This window comes from Mytilus trossulus, chromosome 14 (genome assembly GCF_036588685.1).
Source record: "Mytilus trossulus isolate FHL-02 chromosome 14, PNRI_Mtr1.1.1.hap1, whole genome shotgun sequence".
In the NCBI taxonomy this organism is placed as follows: Eukaryota; Metazoa; Mollusca; class Bivalvia; order Mytilida; family Mytilidae; genus Mytilus; species Mytilus trossulus.
The window spans coordinates 63,930,705-63,955,097 of record NC_086386.1 but is presented as its reverse complement, the minus strand read 5'-3'; the positions used below and the strand labels follow the sequence as shown (position 1 = coordinate 63,955,097).

Sequence of the window (24,393 nt, the reverse complement as noted above, 5' to 3'; positions counted from 1 at the left end):
AATATTTTTTATGATATATACAGTTTTATCCCCCCCCCCCCCGCCACCACCCACCAAAAAAAAAAAGAAAAGAAATGTTGAACAAAACCAGGGCGAATGGACTCTATGGGCAAATGAACTCAGGGTGAATGGACCTCAGGATACCAGAAATATTGGAGCATACCTTCACACATTTCTCCACAATTGATGTAATTGATTCACAAAACTTGGCATATTGATAGTTATTCCTGACATGTTGAACCTTAATAAACTATCTAGAATGTTGAACCTTTATAAACTATCTAGAATCTTTCATTTTGACCATTTATGCAATAAAATCATATCAGTTATATGTTGAAATAAGAGATGTTACAAATGTTTAACATGTTAAAGAAAACTTACTTTTTTTTTTATAAAATCAAAGATGTCCATTAAATATGAGTACAAACTATATCAGCACCCCTCAGTTCAAGATATAAGCAAATTCTAACCAAGACAATAGAATTTCCCTCCAAAAAAAACCATGTGACTTAATGAACCAATAATAAAACCTAAACAGTTACAACATTAACCTAACTCATTGGTCCATGAAGATAATCACTAGCGCATGACTTGAAACTACTCACTAAGCAACTCAGAATTAAAAATATTAACTCATCAGATATACTTTTTTAATAGAATATTGTTATTAAAAGAATTAATAATCATTTAACTCAGCTAGTCTGCCTGTAACTTGTAAGTTTATTCACTGGAAGTTTTGCAAGTTTCATGTAATATGGGGCAATCTGATTCTAAAAAAATCTATCTGTATCTGCAGAAATATTGCATACAAGTGTTATGTAATACCAAAAGATTACATCCCAGCTCCTTTGTTCTAACAGGGGTGATCTGTTTGAATTTCTTTATTGTGCATGCTTTCCTTTGTTCTGCAACAATTTGGCGGGAATGTCAAATCCACTATCAAACTTAATTTTATAATTATACAGACATGACAGAGACCGTCTATCAAAATTGACGTAGAAAAAATCCAGTGTATATGGACTATATGCTGGGCCCCTGGATTCCAGCTCATGCAAGACCTTTGGCATATCAAGCCAAGACACATACCACTACATGGTACCAGGACGACTGGATATGAACTAACAGTTATTTAACATACTTAAGGAAGCAATATTTTTTTTAGTAAAGTGGGTCGAGTTGGCAAACCTTTATTAGTAGGGGTTTAAAACTTTTTCGTTAAGAAGTGAGTTGTCAGACTGATTTGATTTGATTTCAATTTGATTTTACACTTTTTTTTAAAAGTGAGGCGAGTTGGTAAACAAGAATTGGGCGATTTTTTTGTGTAAAGTGGCGATATAGTATGGGCTGATGGGCAAGTGGGTCAAGTTGACATTGTTTGATATTGCTACTCATCTTGTTCAGGGGTTATAAAGGGTATACATCATATAGTAATATATAAAGTATATTTTAATGGTTGTGTGCCGTTCTAAACTAGATTTTATGAATTGTAAATGTTTTTTTCGTCTAATCTGAATGAGCTGGCATGTAAAATAGTTATCCAATTCGGAATTGGTGTGTCAATGTTAGGTCACCCTCTGGCCAGGGGTGATCTTACACTGACACACCACATCCTTGTGGGATAACTTTTAATTATGGTTATTATGATAGTTTTTAGAATAGGTTTTTAGTACATCTATCTTAAAAACACTGCAGCTGCTTATAAACTTGGCAAGTTATAATTGAGCTCACTCAGAAATTGTGTTTCTATTCATTTTGTTTTCTTTTATAGCACTAAGTAGTATTAAACATACAACTGCAAATACTAAAATCAGCCAGTACTAGCAAGCTCTCTCTGTATACATTTCTTTTCATGCCTTGTTTATCCAAATTTCTGTTCGTGTTGTGTCGGCTCTGTTTTTGTCTGCCATATATCCAAAGTGCCATTTAATGAACTAATGGGAGATAACTCTATGTGAGTAGCACTTCCAGAGTGGAGTGGGGGTCAGATCATGCACTTTTTATAAGTTTGAACAGTTGCGGATTCAGATGGACGTAAAGGGCGTACGCCTCCCACCTTTTTGCTCGGATTTTGTTGTTTGTAAAATAACAGTATCCTGAAATTTTAAGGTTGTGCATCTATAAAAAAAAAAAAAAAAAAAAAACCTATTTAAACCGGAATCAACTACGTTGATTTAAATCTCGTATATGAGACAATATCTGAAAAAGTCGATTTTCCATGTCCCCAACTTCACCAGCAATTATTTTTTTATTCAACCATCTTTTTTGAAAATTTCAAGTTTCAGTATAAACTAAATTATATAATGCACCAACCCCTGACAATTAAACACTCATTCTTATATTTCTTCCAATAAAATATTGTAATTTAAATGTTCAACCCCCCCCCCCCCCTAAAATCATGTTGTCCCCTGTGTTTTTTGGAAAACTAAATCATTCAAATAATATCCAAATTTATTAAACAGGCGTCCGATTCTAATATGATAAATTATATAATAAACTTGCCCCTAATTTGTCTTTTTATATTATAACTAGAGCATGTAGTAAAATTTTGTAAATTTTAAGAGAAACAAAAATTTGTCCCCAGGGGTGATTTCCCTCCTGTTACCACTAGGTATTTTTTACCCGTGGAAACGTTTACAAGACCAAGAGTTATTTTCCCATTATGTATTTTGAAGAGCATCATTTTCTGAATGCATTAGTACAAAGAAATAGATGGAAAGGCGGCCAGGTTTGAAAATTCAAGCCCATCCAAGGTACCGAATTTATAGAAAAATACTTTATGGTGTTCTATCCTGTTATAGCCTTTTTTTACACTTTCTGAGAATAATTTTAAGTGTGCACCACAACATTAGGTGTGTTTTTATGTCATCTTTTTAAATGTTATATGTTTTGTATTGCAAATGCTAAAATCAATAATTGGCATTTGATAAACTATTGCAGGATATACTAGTAAACCACAAATAATGTCTTAAACTTATTCCTTATTCCCATTAGAAACTTTTTAAAATTGGTTCACTTTGGTAACAGGAAAGAACTGGATTTTTTTTTACCATTTTTAAAATAGCCATTGTTTTCTTATTAAACAATTGTTTGAATTACAGACAACAGTTCCTAGATCTACAATGTGTGTTCTTCGATTCGTGCTATTAAAATACCGGGTCTAAAATATTTTTTTGTTTTTTCTCATTGCCAAAAATATTGTCTCATATAAGGTTTAGCGTTTGAGATAAATAATTCAAACTACTTTGTGTTCCCAGTGCCCAACATTTAGAAGTATCAGTGAAAAATGACAAACTCGCAGTAAACCATATAGTATATTCGCCTTTTTGACGTTCCTTATGAAGGTAGATCCAGAAAAATCGCTTCGGTCGCATACAACTTAAAACGTTTTCCTTTCTTGTTTATCGATTGCATAGAGATTATTACATGGCCTTTTCCATATCAGCCTGGGTATCATCCCGAGACGGAGTCGAGGCGCTGATATGGGTCGAGGGATGATACCCGGCCAGGCTGATATGGAAAAAACCATGTCAGAGGCGGATTAAGGGGGGGCGGGGGGCCCGGCCCCCTCTTTTGGGAAAAAAAATGTTGCTTATATAGGGAATCACTAAAGCGTGACTGAAGTGGGCTCCCTCTTAGGTCAGTCAGTGGGCCCCCACTTATGAAAATTCCTGGATCCGCCACTGCATGTATTAATCGCTTTATCATATACTTCCGACAATAGTTTTATGTAAGGCAGATAATCAAATGCAACAACTAAAACAGTCAAAAACTTTATAAACAAGTTAAAAAAAAAAGAAAGTTATGAACCAAATATACCATAATTGTCCAACAAAAGCATCACTACCTCCATATATATATGTATGGTAACATTTCCTATAGAGGCATTTTGAAACATTGAAAATTTGAAAGAGTTTTATGATCATTATTACTCCAGGTTTGTTGTACCATAAAATGATTTATAATTATCAATGGCATTTGTTAGCAAGTACTTTTAAAATTATCCCCACAAAAGTTCACGTAAATTTTGACGTCGTCCTAAAAAAATATCTGACGTCACAATGGAAAAGTTAACAACCGATACCGGAAACACCGGAAGTAACTTGCACGAGAAGCACTGGTATGGGTTTTTTCACGAGACGCCCCTGATATGGGTTATCAGACCGGGCTGATATGGGTTATCAGCCTGGGTGGGCAATTATGGCTCGTGTACTTCCGTTCGTTACACATATGCAAAAGCTATCATATTAATGCTAAGTATATGATAAATGATGTTATCATATACTTAGACTAAATAACATATGATTTTTACCGTATGTAGATAAATGATGTTATCATATACTTAGACTAAATAACATATGATTTTTACCGTATGATAATAGCATTAAATCAAAGTATTTTCCATATTTTTCGAATTGGTGCTTAGCGGGCTGATATGAAAAGTTTATCACATGCTTTGATTGTTATCACATGCCTTTCCGTAACGTTATCACATGGCATTCCGGTGATTCTCGGCAAATTCCGGAAAATACACCTCAATGCTACGTTTTCAGTGAAAAACAATACAAAGTAGTGTACAAAACAATTATTTGAATACTGGAAAAGTATATTGTGCAAAATAATTAAATTAAATCAAAAAAATAATAAAAAATAATTAAATAAATGCATTTTTTAAAGTTTTCTGAAACATTATTTGGAAAGTTACTTTAAAAACGTTGACTTTTCCAAACAATGTTCATTATGTATATTGTTGAATTATTAATTTGGTTGATTCGTCCATGTAATAATGTGTTCTTCTCTGTTAAGGCATATGATAGAAAAATGGGAAAAAAAATCCATCATGCAGCTGACAGTGTGGCTTCTCTTTGCACGCCCCATTCTGACTGGATGTACATGTGTACTTTTAGTTTGCTCAAAGTCGATTGTCGTACGATAACTTAAAAATACCCAAATAACAAAATGCAAATACGGGACAATAATATCCTTTAATACAAAAAAAATCTATTCCTTTTGTTTACTATTATAAAACAGTGGGTGATTTAGAACCTATAATGGAGCTACGTGTATGATAACCAGTCCTTTTGTCGAAGCACTAACAATTTTATTAAGTTTTTCATCGCTATTAATCAACTTGTCTGGTTCAAAATTTAACACTAAAAGGCATGGACAATTTTTCTTTTCTCCTCTGCTGGCACAGAATATTATATCATCAAATTAGGGATCAGAATATTTTAATGTACCATTATCGAAGCCCCTAGTGGTAGTATCAAGTGAAAAAACAGGGACTATCTAAATATTGGTTCCCCAGAAGATTACCATTTATCGCTGATAAAAACTTTTGAACACAATTTTCAACTTTCAAAATGCCGGCACCTACAACTGGATAGATGGGTGTTTAATGTAGTACAGCGGCAACTATTATATAAACATGAATGCAAGTTGGGTGCTTAATGTAGTACAGCGGTAACTATTACATACATATGATTGCTCGACAAAATAATGTTTATGGTATACGTTTATATATGATATGAAAGGTTTCAACTTTTACAAAACCAAAGCTATACGTTGGATTTAAAAGTTTTTACTTTATTTGGCCTTTTCAATTGTATTTGACTTAATTTGCCTTTTTAACTTCATTTGGTTCGAGTTAAGTTTAAACATATTTATTTAGAGTGGATTGGGAAACAAGTTTTGCAACTTATATTAATCCACTTTGCGGGTGCGAGTGCTGCCTTGTAGCGGCATTAGCCTACTCTTTTTCGAAATCTACAAGGGTGTCTTTAACGTGCAAGAGATTTGGCTCTCTCTTAACACGGGACAGCCTTTTATCGTCCCCTTCCGACGGACTATCATCGTTTCCTTAAGACCATACTCGCTAATGGTGTCAAGGGAGAGCCGAAAATTGAGTTCCTGTCATCCCAAACGGGAATCGAACCAGGAACCTTTGTGTTAGTAGTCCGATGCACTAACCACTACACCACGGCTACACCATGTTTCAATGATAAGTCTTTTGTAGACGAAACGTGCATCTGGCGCAAAAACCGGCAAAATTTATATTCTGGTATCCATCTACCTTGTAACAGTATCTTGGTTCCAATTTGCTGATATTGGATCTTAGTACCGTCTTAATTTCAGCGTAAATAAGATTATGTTGAAAACCTCCCACACTGTGGACTAGCACAACCTTAATAAGGACACCATGCATTCAGTATCATAAAACCAGCAGGTAAAATGGTCAATATCAGAGCCGTACGTCTGGATTTTAAATAGATTATCTTCTTTTAAGAAATATTAATTTTGTCATCCAATTTTCCACCGCTTACAAATGTCCGTTTTATTTCATACATAAACTTTTTTAAAGTATCAGTATGTTTTTAATTCATATTGTTTCGTTTCGTTCCGCTTTTATTTCGTTTCGCTTTTTACAGGTATCCCTCTTATTGCCCCTTTTCTTTTTTGATATTTTAAGCAAACATTTAAAAAATCAAACTTTCAAAAAGTGAAATAATCAAAATTGCGGGTTAGGTTTAGTATTTTAAAAGTTTGATCAAATTTCTAAACTATCAAATTTATAAACGATATTTAGAATTTTGATATTTTAATCATTTGTTTAAAATTTCAAAATTTCAAAACTTAAACACAATTTGAAATTTTAATATTTTAAAACTTTGATCAAAATTCCAAAAATCTAAAATTTCAAAACTTTTAAAACTTTGAATTGATAAGTGTTACACGGACCTTAATACTGCCGGATCACTATTCCTATATCAAGCTTTCTGCGACAAAAGTTATAGGCTTGACAAAAACAGGGTAAATATTAATTTATTGACATGTTTTTATCCTGAATTTGACTCAAAAAAGACTCATCATTGACACTCGAATCAAAAAATGTATAAAGGGCCAAATAAAGTACGAAGTTGAAGAGCAATGAGGACCAATAATTCCTAAAAGTTTTGCCAAATACAGCTAAGGTAATCTATTCCTAAATTAGTTTTTCAAAAAAGTTTTGTTAACAGATTATTTATATCTATGGAATATTGAGTGTGTGTTGATACTATAAAATGTCACCAAAAATAAGCATTTCTACTAAAACAACTTTTTTCCTAGCAACAAGTTCCATGACTATTTAGAATGATGACAGAATAAACTGTTGACACAGAGATATACCATGCCAGTGATAAAAAAGAACTCTGAAAGAGACAATCTGATAGGCAGCAACATTGCTAATTAATTCAAAGTTGCTGAACCATGACTTAAAGGACTTAAAAGGACTTAATATACTGATAGTTATCCAATTTGATAGATAATAGCATTGGCTATCATAAGTAGTTCCTATCAAGTAAACTACAGCAGAAATCTCAACATTGAAAATTGTTAGTAATTTTAAAGTCACTCATACCTTTCAAAATCTCAATGGGGGATTTAAAGTACAAGAGGACCAAATGCTCCTCTTATCTTGGCATAAGTGTTCTTAATCTACTTCTTGGTTGTTTGAATGAGTATGTATGTGTTTAATTCCCCATAAATCTATATAGCTGGAAGATCTGGTCACTGGTCCATGACAAACTGGTATGTGATATGTTATCACTGATCTATCAAAAGTAGTTCCTACTGAACTGAGTTTAAAAGCAGAAAACATATAACAGTTGTTGACACCTCAAGCTCTACAGCCACTGGAAAAGCAACACCTATGTCTTACTTTCAGGACTTTCATCATAGACAAGACAAGAGTGCACACGCTGAAATGTCTCGCCTTCATTACTAATCATTGATATTATGTTGATAGACCTTAATATAAAGCTTTATTACAACTGTCACATAAACTCAACATTAACCAAGATATCGAAACATTGATCAATGAACCATGAAAATGAGGTCAACGGCAGACATGTACAGCTAACAATTCTTCAATACAACAAATATAGCTGACATATTGCTTAAAAATTAAGAAAAACAGACCAAAACACAAACACTTAACACTTAGCATTGGACCATGAAAATGAGGTCAAGGTCAAATAAAACCTGCGTAACAGACATATAAATCATAAAATATTTCCATAAACCAAATATAGTTGACCAAATGCATAAAGTATTAAAAAAATAGACCAAAACTCAAAAACTTAACTTTGACCACTGTACCATCAAGGCCGTAGCGCATGTTCTTTTAAAGTGAGGCATTTCGCCGAGCGGAGCGAGGCGAAAAATTTTTGGGTCCTTTTTTTTAGGGGGGTTCGGATGCATGAAACGGAAGAAGCTTATTTCAACATTAATATCTATAATAAAAAAAAAATATATAACAGAAATGCGTTTTTTTTATTAGCTAGCCTAGTAAGTAAGAAAACGAGTTTCAATATTAAAGTTTATCTCTGTTGGTAAACCAAAACTTTCCGATTCTCCTGTAACCCGTACTATTAAAAAGCTTCAACACACGTTCTGATGTATATATATATATTTATCTCCAACAGCAAGTTATAAGCTTCTAAAAGACCAGAACATATTATAAGCATCAATTTAAGATACATTTATTATACATAATCATTAACCATAAGAAAAGGTACAGAGAAGACTAGACCAACATTGTTACTTAACCAGATGTTTGACGTTCTAATGTCACAAGTTATCTGTAAACATGTAAACATTCCGCTGGAAGACATGTCTTCCTACTTGGACACATTATTCTACCAATTTTTAAGTCATTGGTCTAACCTCAGTACCGTTCGGGGTTCGAACACACGGCCTACCACAATAGAATCAATGGAACACGCTAGCATACAACCAAACAATGCTAATAATAATAATAATAAAAAAGAAACACGAACAAAATATTTTCAAACAATATCAAAAGTACATTTCATACTTTTATTAATCATGAATTGCCTTATACGTTAAAGACTTCCATATAAAAGGCGCTTCATGATTTTGTTTAAATCAATTATAAATAATCCATATATTTTTTGGTCAATGAATTATTTTATCGATTTGCATTTGCGGCATGTTTGTTTTTCAGTGTGTAAACATTGGTAGATTCAAAAATAAACCAAGAAAGTTATAAGCCAGCATACTTATTGGGGGTGTTTCAACTTTTTTTTCTCTTAAAGATAAAATTGAGAATGGAAATGGGGAATGTGTCAAAGAGACAACAACCCGACCAAATAAAAAAACAACTGGCTTGTAACGACATAAATAAGATTTGTTTCAATTTTTGTATTTTGATTTGTAATCGGGACACTTATTTTGTTTTACCGTCACCGCTATGGTAAAATAATTATATTCAAAATAGCTGCTGCAGATTGGAAACACTGTATGTAGTGTGCCGGTAGATAGTTTTAAACTCGAAACTCGCATATTGATAATGTAAAATACATGAAATTAAAAAAAAAGACACTTCTAAAGTTTGATCGTTGTTTCAAAAGTGAGGCATTTGCCTCATTTGCCTCCATTACGCTACGGCCCTGACCATGAAAATGTCTTGAGGTCAAGGTCAGATGACACCTGTCAGCTAGACATGTACACCTTACAATCATTCCATACACCAAATATAGTAGACCTATTGCTTATAGTATCTGAGATATGGACTTGACCACCAAAACTTAACCTTGTTCACTGATCTATAAAATGAGGTTGAGGTCAAGTGAAAACTGTCTGACGAGCATGAAGACCTTGCAAGGTACGCTCATACCAAATAAAGTTATCCGGTTACTTATAATAAGAGAGAATTTAACATTACAAAAAATCTTTACTTTTTTTTTTCAAGTATTCCCTGAACCATAAAAATGAGGTCAAGGACATATGACATGTGACTGACAGAAAGTTCATAACATGAGGCATCTATATACAAAGTATGAAGCATCCAGGTCTTCTACCGTCTAAAATATAAAGCTTTTAAGAAGGAAGCTAACGCCGCGGCCGCTGGATCACTATCCCTATGTCGAGCTTTCTGCAACAAAAGTTGCAGGCTCGACAAAAAATCGTACCTTTTCATTTGACAAAAAACATGTGACATCAATTTCCAAGGACTATTTAGACAATTCAGGCTTGGATTACCCACCAACCCTCCTATATTTCACATATTCTTAAGGATTTCAAAGACACAAACTAAAACTACACTCAAATTTTTGTCAGATGAAATTGGTAGCTGCTGGTCACAACCCTTTTTTTTTTTACCCCATATTGGTAAAGAAAAGCCTTTTAACAAATGACAGTATAAACAGTTTACGTCTGGGATTTCTAAATTTTTCTATGACTAAAAGAATAAACAATGTGAATTATTTCTCCATGTATGCTTTGTGTTAATGTTTACGGTATATATGAACTTTTGCTATCAGAATAAAATATAAATATGAATGCATGTAATGCACCTAATATTTGATTTGACAATCTGAGAGTGTTTTGGATTTAGTGTCGCAATGCCATACCAATGATAACCATTCTGAGGAAAGCATGACCTTGTACAATGTCAAAATATAAGTAAAGACAAGGATATATGAGGGCTAAAACAAATGACAATGAAACTTACAAATAAAATAATAATTTTTAATAAGTTCACATATAAAATTATATTTTCAAAGATAAAGATATTCCCAAAGGAGAATGTATAGAACTAGACAACAACAAATTCTAAAATATATAATGCTTACAACATTCAAAACCTACTCAAGTAAAGTTGAGCCTAGATAGGTTTTGATAATTTTTGGGCTTTGTTTACATGTGGGTGTATAATCTTTTGCATTTGATATCATTGGGCTTTTAAAAGCTCTCAATAAATTTACACACAGAAATGTAAATAATATGTTGACTTTAATAAAAAAAAAAATACATTATGCAATGATCACAGAAATCTTGAATATATAGGGTTGATGATGAGTAAGCCAAAATCATCAATTCAAATTTCCCCCAGGGAATTGGTACCTAAATAACTTTAAAATTTACACATTTTTATCATCTAAGAATTTATCAACATATATGACTGGTATCCAGTTCATCTTTTTAATCTTCTAGCTTCATTGATTGTCTAGTTATAACAGATATGTAAATCATTAGCTCCCTCTGTATGTAGATTGTAGAATATCCATAAGGACTTAGTAACAGTGGAACATGGTAATGCTGTTTCTCATCTTCTATCTGGAAAACAACCTGCAATAGACCAAAACTATAAGACTTGTTTTGAAATTATGTATAACATAAATTTCCCTTATTAGTTTTTATATTACTGTAAACTGTAAATCCACTTATTTTTTAAGACATTTTCAGTGTTTTCTATTCTCAATTTTATTTTCTATCTGATTTTGCTTCAATTTATTTTTCTGTTTTTCTATTTCATTATGCATTCAAGATATAAGAGAGGCAAGTTTGACAAATTTGAATAACTGTGATAACTGATATTGATTATCCCTAAAAAATTAGTTGGTTTACAGTACTCCTGGGAACACATACATTTTCTGTTTCAAAGACAGATAAAATAAAATTGTCATCAGATAACCATAAGAATATTATGTACAAGGGGAAAAGTGAATAATTGAATTGAACTTTTTCTCAGTTTCAGAAATAGAAAACTCAAACTCAAACAATACAAAACGAAGAAAAGAACCTTTGTCAGCACTTTCACATATCCCACACACCCATAGCATTACTGGGTAAATAAAATCTTACCAAATCCTGAGATCAAAGACATAAAAACTAAAGTCAACTGATGAACATTTCATGTACCGGGTAGATATGCACTTATACATATAAACTGCTGCAGTAGCATATTTGGGCTAAAATTCTAAGTCCAAAGGAGCACAACTCACAAAAAAAATTGATTCATAATTTCCTATTGGTGTGGACATCTACTTCTACTTCTACCATATAGTGACCGCCTTCAACAAATTGAAGATTATGTCACAGGAGGAAACTTACAACAAGACATAGATTGAAAAAAAAAAAAATGTACAAGTTTTTTAAAAAATATAAAATGTTTTGTATAATAAAGTAAGATGTTGTAATTAATATTGATGCTTTGAAATTGAAGATTTGAAAGAGTCTACTGAAGTGCAATTTACAATGTTATCCGGTAGTTTGTTCCAGTCGGTAATAGTTCTTGGAAAATATGATTCTTTTCTGTACTGTGTTTTGCAGGATGGAATTTGGAAGCTGTTAGAATTAGAATGTCTTGTTTGTCTTTTTTGAGGAATTAATTTATTATTTTTAGGAATTGCAACCTTTTCGTGTTCAATTTTGTAAAGCATTACCAATCTGGAGTCTTTTCTTCTGTCAGAGAGACTGCGCCATTCAACAGGTCGAGAACTCTAGATTTTCTGACGTCAGAATATATTTGCATAGTAATTTACAAAACACAAGGCCAATATGGCCTTGAAAAACTGACCAATCGACTCAATGAACTATAATGCATTGTGGGCTACTACGAGTAAACTACTACTTAAAACACGTGGAATTTGTGGGAAAACAGTCAACTAATATATTGTCTGGGACTCTCATTACCAAAGTTTTTATTCTGCATATATATTTAATGTAAAATATACAACTTAATCTTCAATTTGCATGCTCAGATTAAAAAAATATTGTTTACGGGCTTCACGATTCGACTTTCTTTTTCGCCTTGCAAAAGTAGTTGAACCAGTTTTGTGCATTGTGATGAATTGAACCTGCATTAATTTCACGACATGACACAGTGAAATATCCAATGAAGTGACCACTGTCCAGTAAGAAAATCATTTGAGCTCTTTTAAACCTGTATAATGTCATTCCAAAATCATTTCTGCCTAGAAAAACACGAAATCTTTCATTGAAACACTTCTTTCTGTACTGAATGTGTATTTTTTTTATCAGGACCTGAACTAATAGTAAGGAAATCATAATATTCAGTAGGCTAAAAATAAGTGTTATGAAAGCGGCAGGGGCGGATCCAGCCATTTTAAAAAGGGGGGTTCTAACCCTGGACAAAAGGGGAGGGGGTTCCAACTACATGTCCCCATCCAAATGCACTGATCGTCCATCCCCCGCAACCCCCGCCCCCTGGATCCGCCACTGAGCGGGTACGATATATAGCTAAATACATTCTTTATAGTTTCATCCATCGATAATATCCTTTTGTTGCTAATTTTATCACAAAATATTCCTCAGAGGTTTTTTATCCTTCGGCTGCTGTCCTGTTGACATATGAAAATATCTTCAATACTACATGTAAAAGTCTCTGGGTCATAGTGGGTGCCATATTACCTATTATTTTTTTCTAAATCGTGCTTTGTTTATAGAAATAAGAAAATGAGGTATGAGTGCCAAAATGAGACAACTTTCCAACAAAGACATAATTTAGTAAAGTAAGCAGTCATAGATTCAATGCTGAAAAGTAAGCTATTAATGACCCAAAAATTACTTGTGTAAAACAATCCAAACAAAAAGAAACAAAAAAAAAACCCGGCCCAATTAAATATATAAAAGGACAAGAAATCTATCCCATCAAATATATATATATATATTGTATAGAAGCATGTATTTCAGTGGTTGTCGTTGTTTATGTGTTACATATTTGTTTTTCGTTCATTTCTTTATATGTAATTAAGGCCGTTATAGTTTTCTCGTTTAAATTGTTTTACATTGTCATATTGGGGCCTTTTATAGCTGACTATGCGGTATTGGGTTTGCTCATTGTTGAAGGCCGTACGGTGATCTATAAATGTTAATTTCTGTGTCATTTTGTGGACAGCTGTCTCATTGGCAATCATACCACATCTTCTTTTTTATTATAGATCCAACGCTGCAATTTTCACAAAACATATAAAATTTTCCGCCTTGTCGCCCATACATATAGATAAAATCATTACAGCTTATTTCCTAATGCATGTAGAGCAAAACTTTGTTTAGCTGGCTTGCTTTGTTTGTATATTGTACAAAATATAAAATATACAACTATGCCTATATATATATTGTTTAAAGATGTCAATCTTATTTTCAAAGCTTGTATAAACAACTATACAAACAAAGCAAGCAAGCCAACAAAAGTTTTACTTTGCAGGTATAAGAAATCAGCTGAAATGATTTTATTCAGTTTGGCAAATGTCCGAGCCCGTTAAAAAACAAACAAACTGAAACTACAGCTGCTGACTTCAATACCTTCAAAACAAAGAGAACAGTTTGGAAGTCCCATACACAAAAATGTGACCAAAAACAAATACTTATAGATTTTGTTAACACTGTCATGTATGTAAGTATTTCTTTGCCATCTTTACGAACAAAGAATTCAAGGATCCCACATTTGCCTTTAATTATCTAGATACGAACATTGCTGTACTCGTGAATATCAGCACCGGCTGTTATGGACGGCTTATTTTACACTAGTAAGTTTGTCTCATGGGTAATTGTGTTTTTTTGCTGTTGTTTTGTTGCTGTCTGGTGGACAAATACATGAATCTCTGTGCCATCATCAAACATGTTAATGGCTATATATCGGGTAATTCAAACCCTTTTTTCTTCGAATAGAAACAACTCTTCATTAATCTGAGCATGGAAGTAATACTTTATATCACGAACTATAAATGAGGATACACAAAATGAAAAACAAAGCGAAATTGTGAATCTCGCATTGCACGAAAAAATGTGTTGTATTTCATTAAATAACACGTGTTCTTGGTTGATTGTAAACATGTAGTAGTCCATCATGCATTGTATGTGACTCATTTAGTGGATTGGTCAAAAACCCAGATGAAAATAAATTGCGTCACATGTAAATAAACAATTACATGTGCGAGAACATAAGTATGCTAATTTATGCATTTGCAAATAAGGTAGTTGTCTAGATCTTTTTGTAATGTTAATGCATCGGAGTTTGATTTTATTGCTAAATAAACTATTGTGTCGTCTGCAAATAAACGTAAACGTACTGTAGATGTTAGACCAGTTGGAATGTCATTAATATAGTACAAGAAGAGACTTGGTCCAAGAACTGACCCCTGTGGAACCCCTGACTCAACTGCAACATACTCAGATTTCCCCCCCTCTAGAACTACTGCCTGTTTGCGATTGCTAAGAAAATTTTGTATCCAGTAATTTAATCTAGATAGCATGTTCTGATTTTGTACAAAGTTTCATGAAATTTTGTTGCAGTTTCAAAGAAGTTGCCATGACAAGAATATGACAGATGGACAAGACCAATTGACAGACTTAAGGACAGACTTGCCATGAAAAGAATATGACATGGACAAGACCAATTGACGGACTTAAGGACAGACAGACAGACAGATGTAGAATGTCAAAATAAAATTGGTTAATGCTGAAATGCTAGTTGGTTGGGCTGTTTTCTGTTTTTTGGGCAGCGTTGTCATGAACTTTAAGCAGTAGGAATGTAGATTGCATTTTGACACTTTACTCATTTCCATTTTAAAGTTCAGTACATGTTCTGTTTTGGACACTCCAAATACAGTGTGGACAAACAGAAAGCCATATTTACAATAATCCCCTTGTCATGAATTGTGCAACAAAAAAAAAACTTTCCTTCACTTTGAAAAACCTTACCTCTACATATGGATAGAATCCTTTTAAATTGTTCTTTTTGAAGTAGGCTCCTGTGTCAAAGTAAAGTTTATATACAGCAGGACGGAATGTAGACTGTGTAAGAAATCCTCCTCTACCATCTATGCTGGTTGTCCTGTAAGTGGAGGACATATTCTTATTAGAATTTAAAATCAAATTAGAAAATCCTGAAGTAACTTCAAATGAACATGAGGGGTGCATATGCAGTCAGGAGTACTATACAAAGAAGTAAACAAAATATACTAATAAATATAAGTTAATTATAATGTTTGAATAATATCACCTTTAATTTTCTAAAAAGCTTACTTGTATAAGAATTTTTTTTTACAATTCCACAAAATTCTCAAGTTTTAAAAAATAATCTAGTTTTGAGATGTGAAATCATCATGATCATACCTTTAACAACTTTTTTCAGGGTTTTTTCATAATTTGGAAAAGCTTAGGAAATAAATGGGGAATGTGTCCATGAGACGAAGATCCAGATGATGCCTCTGCTTGCATATAACATTATAAAGGGACATGTTTCAAGTCCAGTATAAGTGACAGCACCCAAATTTATATTCATTTAAACATATTTTATTTATCCTTTTATTTGTATAATTCCTATATAAACATTAGAAGTTGTGAACAATGGTGTTTATATACCCTGTTTCTAGTTGTTTCCAGTCTCCATTTTGTTCCTGAATAGACAAAACCATTGGTACAGTTCCAGCTGGCTTCCCCCTAGCTGTGTCTAGAATGTGGGTGGTTAAAGGGGGTTGAACCCCACCTGACATTGTAACCTGTTAATAAACACAAATTGTGCAGTGTATGAATAATTGTTGTTAGTTTAATGTGACTTTTTTTATGTCAGGTGGTAATTATTACATGCATATTCAGAACATAAAGTATATATATTAGGAAATTTAAGGCTCTGCAAAGTGTGTCTACCATGAACTTTCAGCAGTAGGAATGTAGATTGCCACCAGAAAATGTATATTGCTTATAAGGAACAGAAGTTTGCTTTCCAAAAGGTCAACTTTAGACATGACAGAGTGCTGCCACCAATTTTAAACAACACTTCACGAAGGCCTATATGAATGGTAGCTCTTAATCACTCATGACATTAAGGAATAATACTTTACACATGCTGGTAATCTTTATTATGTGGTACAGAGAAATAATATTGAGTTATCTCCCTTAGCTTAGTCAAAACAATCTATTTCCTTTTATTATTTTTACAACTAATTATAAGAATAGTTTGTCTGTAATTGTTGTTGTCATTAATGAACAATTTTAAAGAAAAAGTCTCATGCATGTCTCAGTTGCTTGATATTTGATCCATTCAACATGTTGATTTCTAATCAGAATTGTATAAAAACCAGGAAAAATGTTGGAGGCATGTTTTGGGTTCCAAAACTATATTCAGGTCGAGAAAATTTCAGTATAAAGTATTACACTAAGTGTAAAATCTAGACTTATATTTTAATAATGCCTGCCCAAGTTAATATGAGCTTATAGTCATGTTAGAGCATGAAACGAATGAATGATTTCTTTATGTTTTCGTTAACAGCATCATAATTAACTCCCCTGTATTGTATGTCCCTAAACCATATATGGATTAAAATTATTGCCAAATGATGTGAACGGTATTTTTTGGTGCACGACGATAAAATGTACACTTTCTTTAAGACATGATTGATGATTTATTTTTAAATGTTAAGTATGTATGATTACTGATAATTGGTATCTTTACACAGCTAAATTTGGTTTTATTGTCATGCATTTTATTTGCATATAAAAATTTTTTTACAGAAATATTTTCCTATTATTAATTCTTAGTGCTCTTATTCATCATGTTTATTTGAATTTTGCCATATTGTGATAATTTTAAATTATTTCATAGTTACTGTATCTTTTTGAATAAAAAAATATTTTTTAAGTGACTAATGTCCCAGTTTGACATTTTGAGAGATTATATTATTAACAAGATTAAATAGCATATTTTTGTATATATTTTGGTTTTTAGAATGAGTGTCTCATAAATCATTTTTTGGCTGGATATTGATTGTTAGCGTGTATGGAATATCATGTGAATGACTTGTTTCAATCAATATGTGAAACTATAATAAACAAATTTTATTCTTTTTCTTATTTTATTCTTGTGTTTGGAAATCCTGATTGTTTTTTGTTTTATCTTGCATTGAAGTAAATACTGCATATTTAGCTATTTGGTATGAGTAAACATTTACTAGTTTTTACAACTTAATTGGTACCTTTGATCTCACTTTAAATTGAAAGAATAAAAAAAAATTATTATAGCAATACACCAGTCTGCAGACATGTATATATTACATGTAGATAGTTATCTGTCCTTTCAATACAGTAACCAAAACATGATAAGGATTTGTTCAACACAATAAAAGATAAAACATTGTCAGAATTTTATATTATTTACTGCCTTTTTGTGCTTCTTTGTTAAATATTCCTTTGTTTTATAGTGATAGAGATAATAATACAATGATACAATGTTATTAAGTCTGCATGTTTTTGTTCACACTTCATTGTCAATATAATGAAGTTTGATGTGACTGTCATACAAGTGAGAGGTTTAGCTAGCTATAAACCCAGGTTTATTCCACCATTTTCAACATGAGAAAATACGGTATCAGGTTCGTTCGCGCCCAATACACTTTCTCACCCTACACGTTCGCACCTCGCACGTTCGCACCCAAGGTCCGTTCGCACTGTACACATTCGCGCCCAATTTTAATTAATTCAAGTTCCAGTTGAATACTTGGAAAATCATGATTTTTATCTTGTCTTCTTGTCTCCGTATAAGCATCCTTTATAAGGATCACCACCATATATTATGGCGTATAAAGGAAGCATTCGGACCCTGTATCGGTACAGATTAATGTGAGCATTTGCCTACCCAATTCCCCAGTCGTGGTCTTATTACCAGAAAGTTAACCATCCCTAAACATAATAAAATATAACAAAAATAAAACATACGAACTCACACACTCACCTGACTCGCTCAGTCCTCAAAGTATAAAAAAGTGTATTTTTTCTATGTATCAAATAAATTTTAAATAAATTACTTTGGTGTAAGTAAAACATTCAAGATTTTAAATGAAAAACATAAAAGATAATTGTTTTTAACAGCTTAATTTTGGTGCCTTTGATCTGTAGCAATAAAATATAGCAATACACTATTATAACCAAAAGTAATAAAAAAAAATTATTCAACATAAAAAAGAAAACGTAGTCAGAATCTCACTTTCTTTTGACACAAGTCAATGAAACAAAGTTATGCAATACACTAACCAAAACATGATTAAGAGTTATTCAACACAAAATAAAACGTTAATTTGACAGAATCCCACTTTTAAGATTAAGGATTAAAAAAAAAAATAACAATACACTATCCAAAACATGATTAAGATTTATTCAACAGTGAACACAAAAAAAATGCTGTCTCACTTTATTTTGAGACAATGACAACAAATATAAGAATACCATTTCCAAAACTTGATTACAAAGTACACAAAACCAGTTAAAATTGGGCGCGAACATTTAGGGTGCGAACGGACTTTGGGTGCGAACATGTAGGGTGCGAAAGTGAAAGGGGGCGAACATGAGTGGGTGCGAACGTGAATGGGCGCGAACGGACCCGGATTCAGAAAATACCTGTACCATATCAGGAATATGACATTTGTTTGATGTGTTTGAGCTTTAGATTTTGCCATTTGACTAGGGACTTTTCATTTGAGTTCAGTAATTTTGCGATTTTACTTTTTGAAACAATGAAAACCAATATTTACAGCAAAACGCTTACCAAAACTATTTATTATTTAACACAACACCAATACAAGGTGCGAAACTTGAAGGGTTTGAAAAGACCTTGGATGCGAAAGTGAAAGGGCGCAAATGAGGACGGCTCTAACATGTTTTTGGGTGAATGGACCTGGATTGGTTTGCCATCTGATGGTGAAAGGAATTCCTACCCTATATTATGGGTACCTTGATTAACAAATAAAGTGTGTGTGTGTGTGTGTGTTTGACAATTTGGTTATGTTTTAGATTTAATAGATAGCCAACAGCACAGGCACTTGTTTCTATCCATATGAAGGTCGACTATCCATATAAATAGAAATTTATATGGATAGTCGACCTTCGTATGGATAGAGAAACAAGAAATTTATATGGATAGTCGACCTTTGTATGGATTATATAGAAACAAGTGCCTGTGGCCAACAGTAGTAAACCAAGCAAAAATATTGGATAGGTCTATTATTAACCCATTTTTCTGATTTTATCCTACAGTTTATTTATATTAAGCAGGATAAATTACATACTTGAATTACATTCCTTTTATCATGTTTATACAAATACAATGCAAATTTGTCATAAAGGGAGATAATTTGACCAGTTTGGCAAGTGCTTTTCGTGTTGGCAGTGTCTGCACGTACTCGCTAATGGGATATTGCTACATAGAAATGGAAAGTTGTGAAGCTGAAATAATCTTTTCTCCTTTATATATTTGTACGTAATCGACCCTCAGTCATTGTCAGATTCTAGAGACAGTTCTAACATTAGCTGTGGTATCCTGTATTCTAAGTTGGAAAAAAAGTGATTATTCCGGTAACCAGAACTACATAGCTTATCTTGCTACAATCACACATGGCTGGGGAAAAACAGTTCACTGGGGCGAGCACACTATGAAACTAACTAATGGTATCACCTCTATTGTCCAAATAGAAATATGAACTATGTAAAATAATTTCCAGAAAAAAACAGTCACACACGGTCACATGTCGTGAAGGCAGGTTCTAAATAAAACTGAAGTAACACCACACATACAAAACCAATCAAGTGAGGTCAAGGTCAGATTAAACTCCAAAGTTCAGAATATACTCCTTAGTTACGGTTATTCAGTTATTCAATACACCAAATATAGCTACCATATTGCTATTAGTTTTGAAAAACAGACCGAAACACAAAAACTTAACATTGACTAATTTGCTTTGAAAATGAGGTCAAAGAAACTTAGATTAACATTCTGGATGACTTAGGGACGACATTAAAATTTCAAAGAAGGATAAAAAACTTTATTCACATAGTTTTTTCATTGACCCCCACCCCACTCCCTCTTAACTTAATTTGGAAAAAAAATTACTGACTCATATAGTTATATGTAAAAATCAATGTCGGATAACCACATCTCGCAGCAGTTCAACCCCCACCCCCACCCCCAACTATTTGAATTAAGTTTGTCTTTTTTTTTTATCTTACATTGATCTTTTGATCTTTTGAGCTTACATCAATAGATATAAACAATTCACCAAAGTTTCATGGACATTGGTGAAAGCCTTTTTGAGTTATTGTCCGAAGTGTGGACGATGGACCCCCTTTTTTATGAATAAAGCCCCATAAATCCAAAACTTAAAATCTGAAATTAAAAAAAAACGAAAGGGAGCTTACATGTACGTCAATAGATATAAACAATTCACTTAAGTTTCATGGAAATTGGTGAAAGTGTTTTTGAGTTATTGTCCGAAGTGTGGACGACGGACCCCCTTTTTTATGAATAAAGCCCCATAAATCCACAACTTAAAATCTGAAATTTATAAAAATTTAAAGGGAGCTTACATCAATAGATATAAACAATTCACCAAAGTTTCATGGACATTGGTGAAAGCCTTTTTGAGTTATTGTCCGAAGTGTGGACGACGGTCCCCCTTTTTTTATGAATAAAGCCCCATAAATCAAAAACTTAAAATCTGAAATTAAAAAAAAACGAAAGGGAGCTTACGTCAATAGATATAAACAATTCACTTCAGTTTCATGGAAATTGGTGAATTTTTTTTTGAGTTATTGTCCGAAGTGTGGACGACGGACGGACAGACGGACGGACAATGGTATACCATAATACGTCCCGTCTAAAAAACGGGCGTATAATAACGTCAGAAGTAAGAAACCCGTATCATGCTGTCGAGACGATAAACTTTACATCGTAATGGCGGATTCAGAGGTTTTCATGTGTGGTGACCCACAAAATAGATAAAATGTGACTCCACATAATACATAAAAGGTGACCCCACAGAATACATGAAAGGTGATCCACAGAATACATAAAAAGTGCATAACTTACAGAATACATAACAGGTGGCCCCACAGAATATCCCTTAAATTCGCCTCTGCATCAATCATTGGCTGTAATCGTTGAAATGACCGACAAAATCCTACAATATTGTGAATTAACTCGAAGAAGCGTTTTCGAACATTTACACAGGAGCTTTATTGGAACATTTCTGTAACCAAACTTTAGAGCAAGATGCGGGCATGTAAAAATCGTATATCAAGTATTCCAGGAGTAGAAAAATACAACTGATTTTAGGGGGAAATTTATACCATGGGAAGTCGTTTATGATAACGGAAATAAAACTAGATCTAAACAAAAAGTCTTTGAAAGATGGAGTTTTGATTTTGAAATTTATACAATCGGGTATGTAGAGTGATGAATTTGATTTGAATCACTACTTTCGAGCAAAAGTAATCAAAAACTTATTAGAGGCAAATACGGAAGACCCCTTGTATATGTCAAATAATCTTTTGAATGTTAACACCAATACATGAAATAAAATTTATAGTTATAACATCAGCAAGTGGATACGATGAAAAATCATGGGATGTTTTAAATTTTCCTATAGTTAAAAAACTATTGCAAGTCGGTATACTGCTATTGATACGTCTACCTTTCTAAATTCTTCATTTGTACTCTTCTCCGTAGTTACAATATCCTGAACACTTTCTAACTTCTTCACTACAGCATCGATAAGTCGTTTAGCCTCGTCTTCGATTATACTTATACTTTGGTCTAGTCTCTCCATCTGTTCTTTGGGGTGCTTTTGCACAGAATCCTTCAATCAAATGTCGTATGAAAGTAAGCGGGAAAATGGCAAAATGCATCGAACAATTCCAACAAATAACATTGAGTAAATGAAAAGAATGAGCAAATGAAAAGTAATAATATGAAGATCAATATCTGAATAACTACCAGACGATCTTTTGAGAGGTAAAGTTAATGTCTTCTGCATTTCTTTTTCACAGATCTTATAGGGATGCACAGCAATTTGTTAGAAATATGCAAAATTTTGGTAATTATAAAAATAAGATGTAAAGGGTTCCGCGGAACCAAGTGTCATGCCTGGTGTAGCTGCTGTCAGTAACGTAGATGCAAAAGTATTTTTTCGAGTCAAATCATAATATATACTATTTGTTGGCCGTAACATTACATGAATGTATGACAAAGTTATTAGTGACTGAAGAAAATTTACCTTCAGCTGCATGTACATGTTAACTGTGAAATATTTTTATTCAAATACGGAAAACTGAAAATTTCCAAGTTTTGCATTAGATATACTGAATTTTAGTCATAAAAAGCTTCTGTACAAATTTTATAAAGTTCTATGACGGTTTTGCAAAGTTGTTGATGTCTGAGAAAAACTAAACTTTGACTAGACTGTACCTAAATGTCGCAGGCTCGACAAACAACTAAATGGGAAAGTAATTTTATATTAGGTCTCTCAGACACAAATTAATCCAGTTTGTTTAACGATTTCTTTCGAGGCGAAATTTTACCAAAACATGAAAACTTTACAATATTGTCTTCAAAAAGCAATATGTATCTCTCACTGTAAATCATTTAGCTACTACGGAAATTTATCTAAAATGTTCGATATTCATCCTTTTAATGTTATACCAAATATCTTTATATTGAGATTTCAGAAGGGTTGGTGACAACTTTCTGATCAGTTTTACTAATGGGTGAAACAAATACACGGGAAACTAGCTCAGTCGTTTGTTATAATATATGTTTACCATATTTTGACGCCAAACCATTCTCTCCTCCTTAATACCATCTGTTATCTTGTTTTCTGTTCTTCCGAGCGCCTCTTGAACAGCGTTCTTCAATGTATGCAATGCATTTTTTGTGTACGAATCCAATGCCGAAATTCTGGACCTAGCATCATCCATTTCAATTCTTCGTCGTTCATCTGATACCGTGATGTCTTTTTTGTAACTGGTTCTTAATCCTTCTATTTCAGCCCTAACTTTACTCAGTTCTAAAATGTACTGTAAAATGAAGGATAATAATGTAGATATACCTCAGACATGCTACTAGTCAAAAGCTCATTGAGGCTTGATTGACTATGAATTTATTTGAAGGATAAGTAAAAAAAAATCCCTTGCTATTAATAAATTACTTGCTTTTAGAGATTCGAGAAAACGTTGACATTGAAAATACTATTCCAATTCATATATAGTGGATGAAGTTCGACAGAATATATATATACAAGTTACATTACAGACTTACACGAGCCTCAAAAAGTGCTGGTGTGTGAAAATAATATATATATATAAATTAGTAACGGATTCTGCGCATGTCTCGCCTGTTCATGATTGCTGGTTTCAGTGTAAAAGTAAGATTTACTGTGAAAAGTGAGACCATTTATCAGTATAAAATACATTTTTTTAACAGAAATTCATGATGATTTTTCATGATCTTACAGAATTGCTGCTGTCCAAGTTTCAAAAGTTTATTAGCTCTTAAACATTAAAAAGCTTTACAAAGATTCACAAAATTCTATGAGGTTTTGACAAAGAAATTAACGTGTAAACACACTTTATATTCTTGTTCACTGCAACAACAACAAAAAAAGACACAAAAAAAACCTTAGTGAAAAACGGAAAAGAATGAGAACAATCAAATAGCTTGGGTTTTCTAAAGGAAAAGACCAAGAAGTGCATGAACAGTTAAGTTAGCCACTGCATAATATTTAGAATTTCTCATGAGTTGGTTGACGAGGTCACTAAGATTGT

At 32.8% G+C, this 24,393-nt stretch overlaps 1 protein-coding gene across 1 annotated transcript; it reads right to left on the bottom strand.

The window, feature by feature from the left end:
- Positions 1-10,609: 10,609 nt before the first annotated feature.
- Positions 10,610-23,650, bottom strand: LOC134696464 (uncharacterized). The gene is made up of 5 exons (XM_063558290.1): positions 23,392-23,650; positions 22,266-22,430; positions 16,171-16,307; positions 15,508-15,640; positions 10,610-11,130 (listed from the first exon to the last, which is right to left on the bottom strand). The coding sequence occupies exons 1-5, from the start codon at positions 23,545-23,547 to the stop codon at positions 10,984-10,986; spliced, it is 738 nt and encodes a 245-aa protein (XP_063414360.1). The 5' UTR covers positions 23,548-23,650; the 3' UTR covers positions 10,610-10,983.
- Positions 23,651-24,393: the final 743 nt, after the last annotated feature.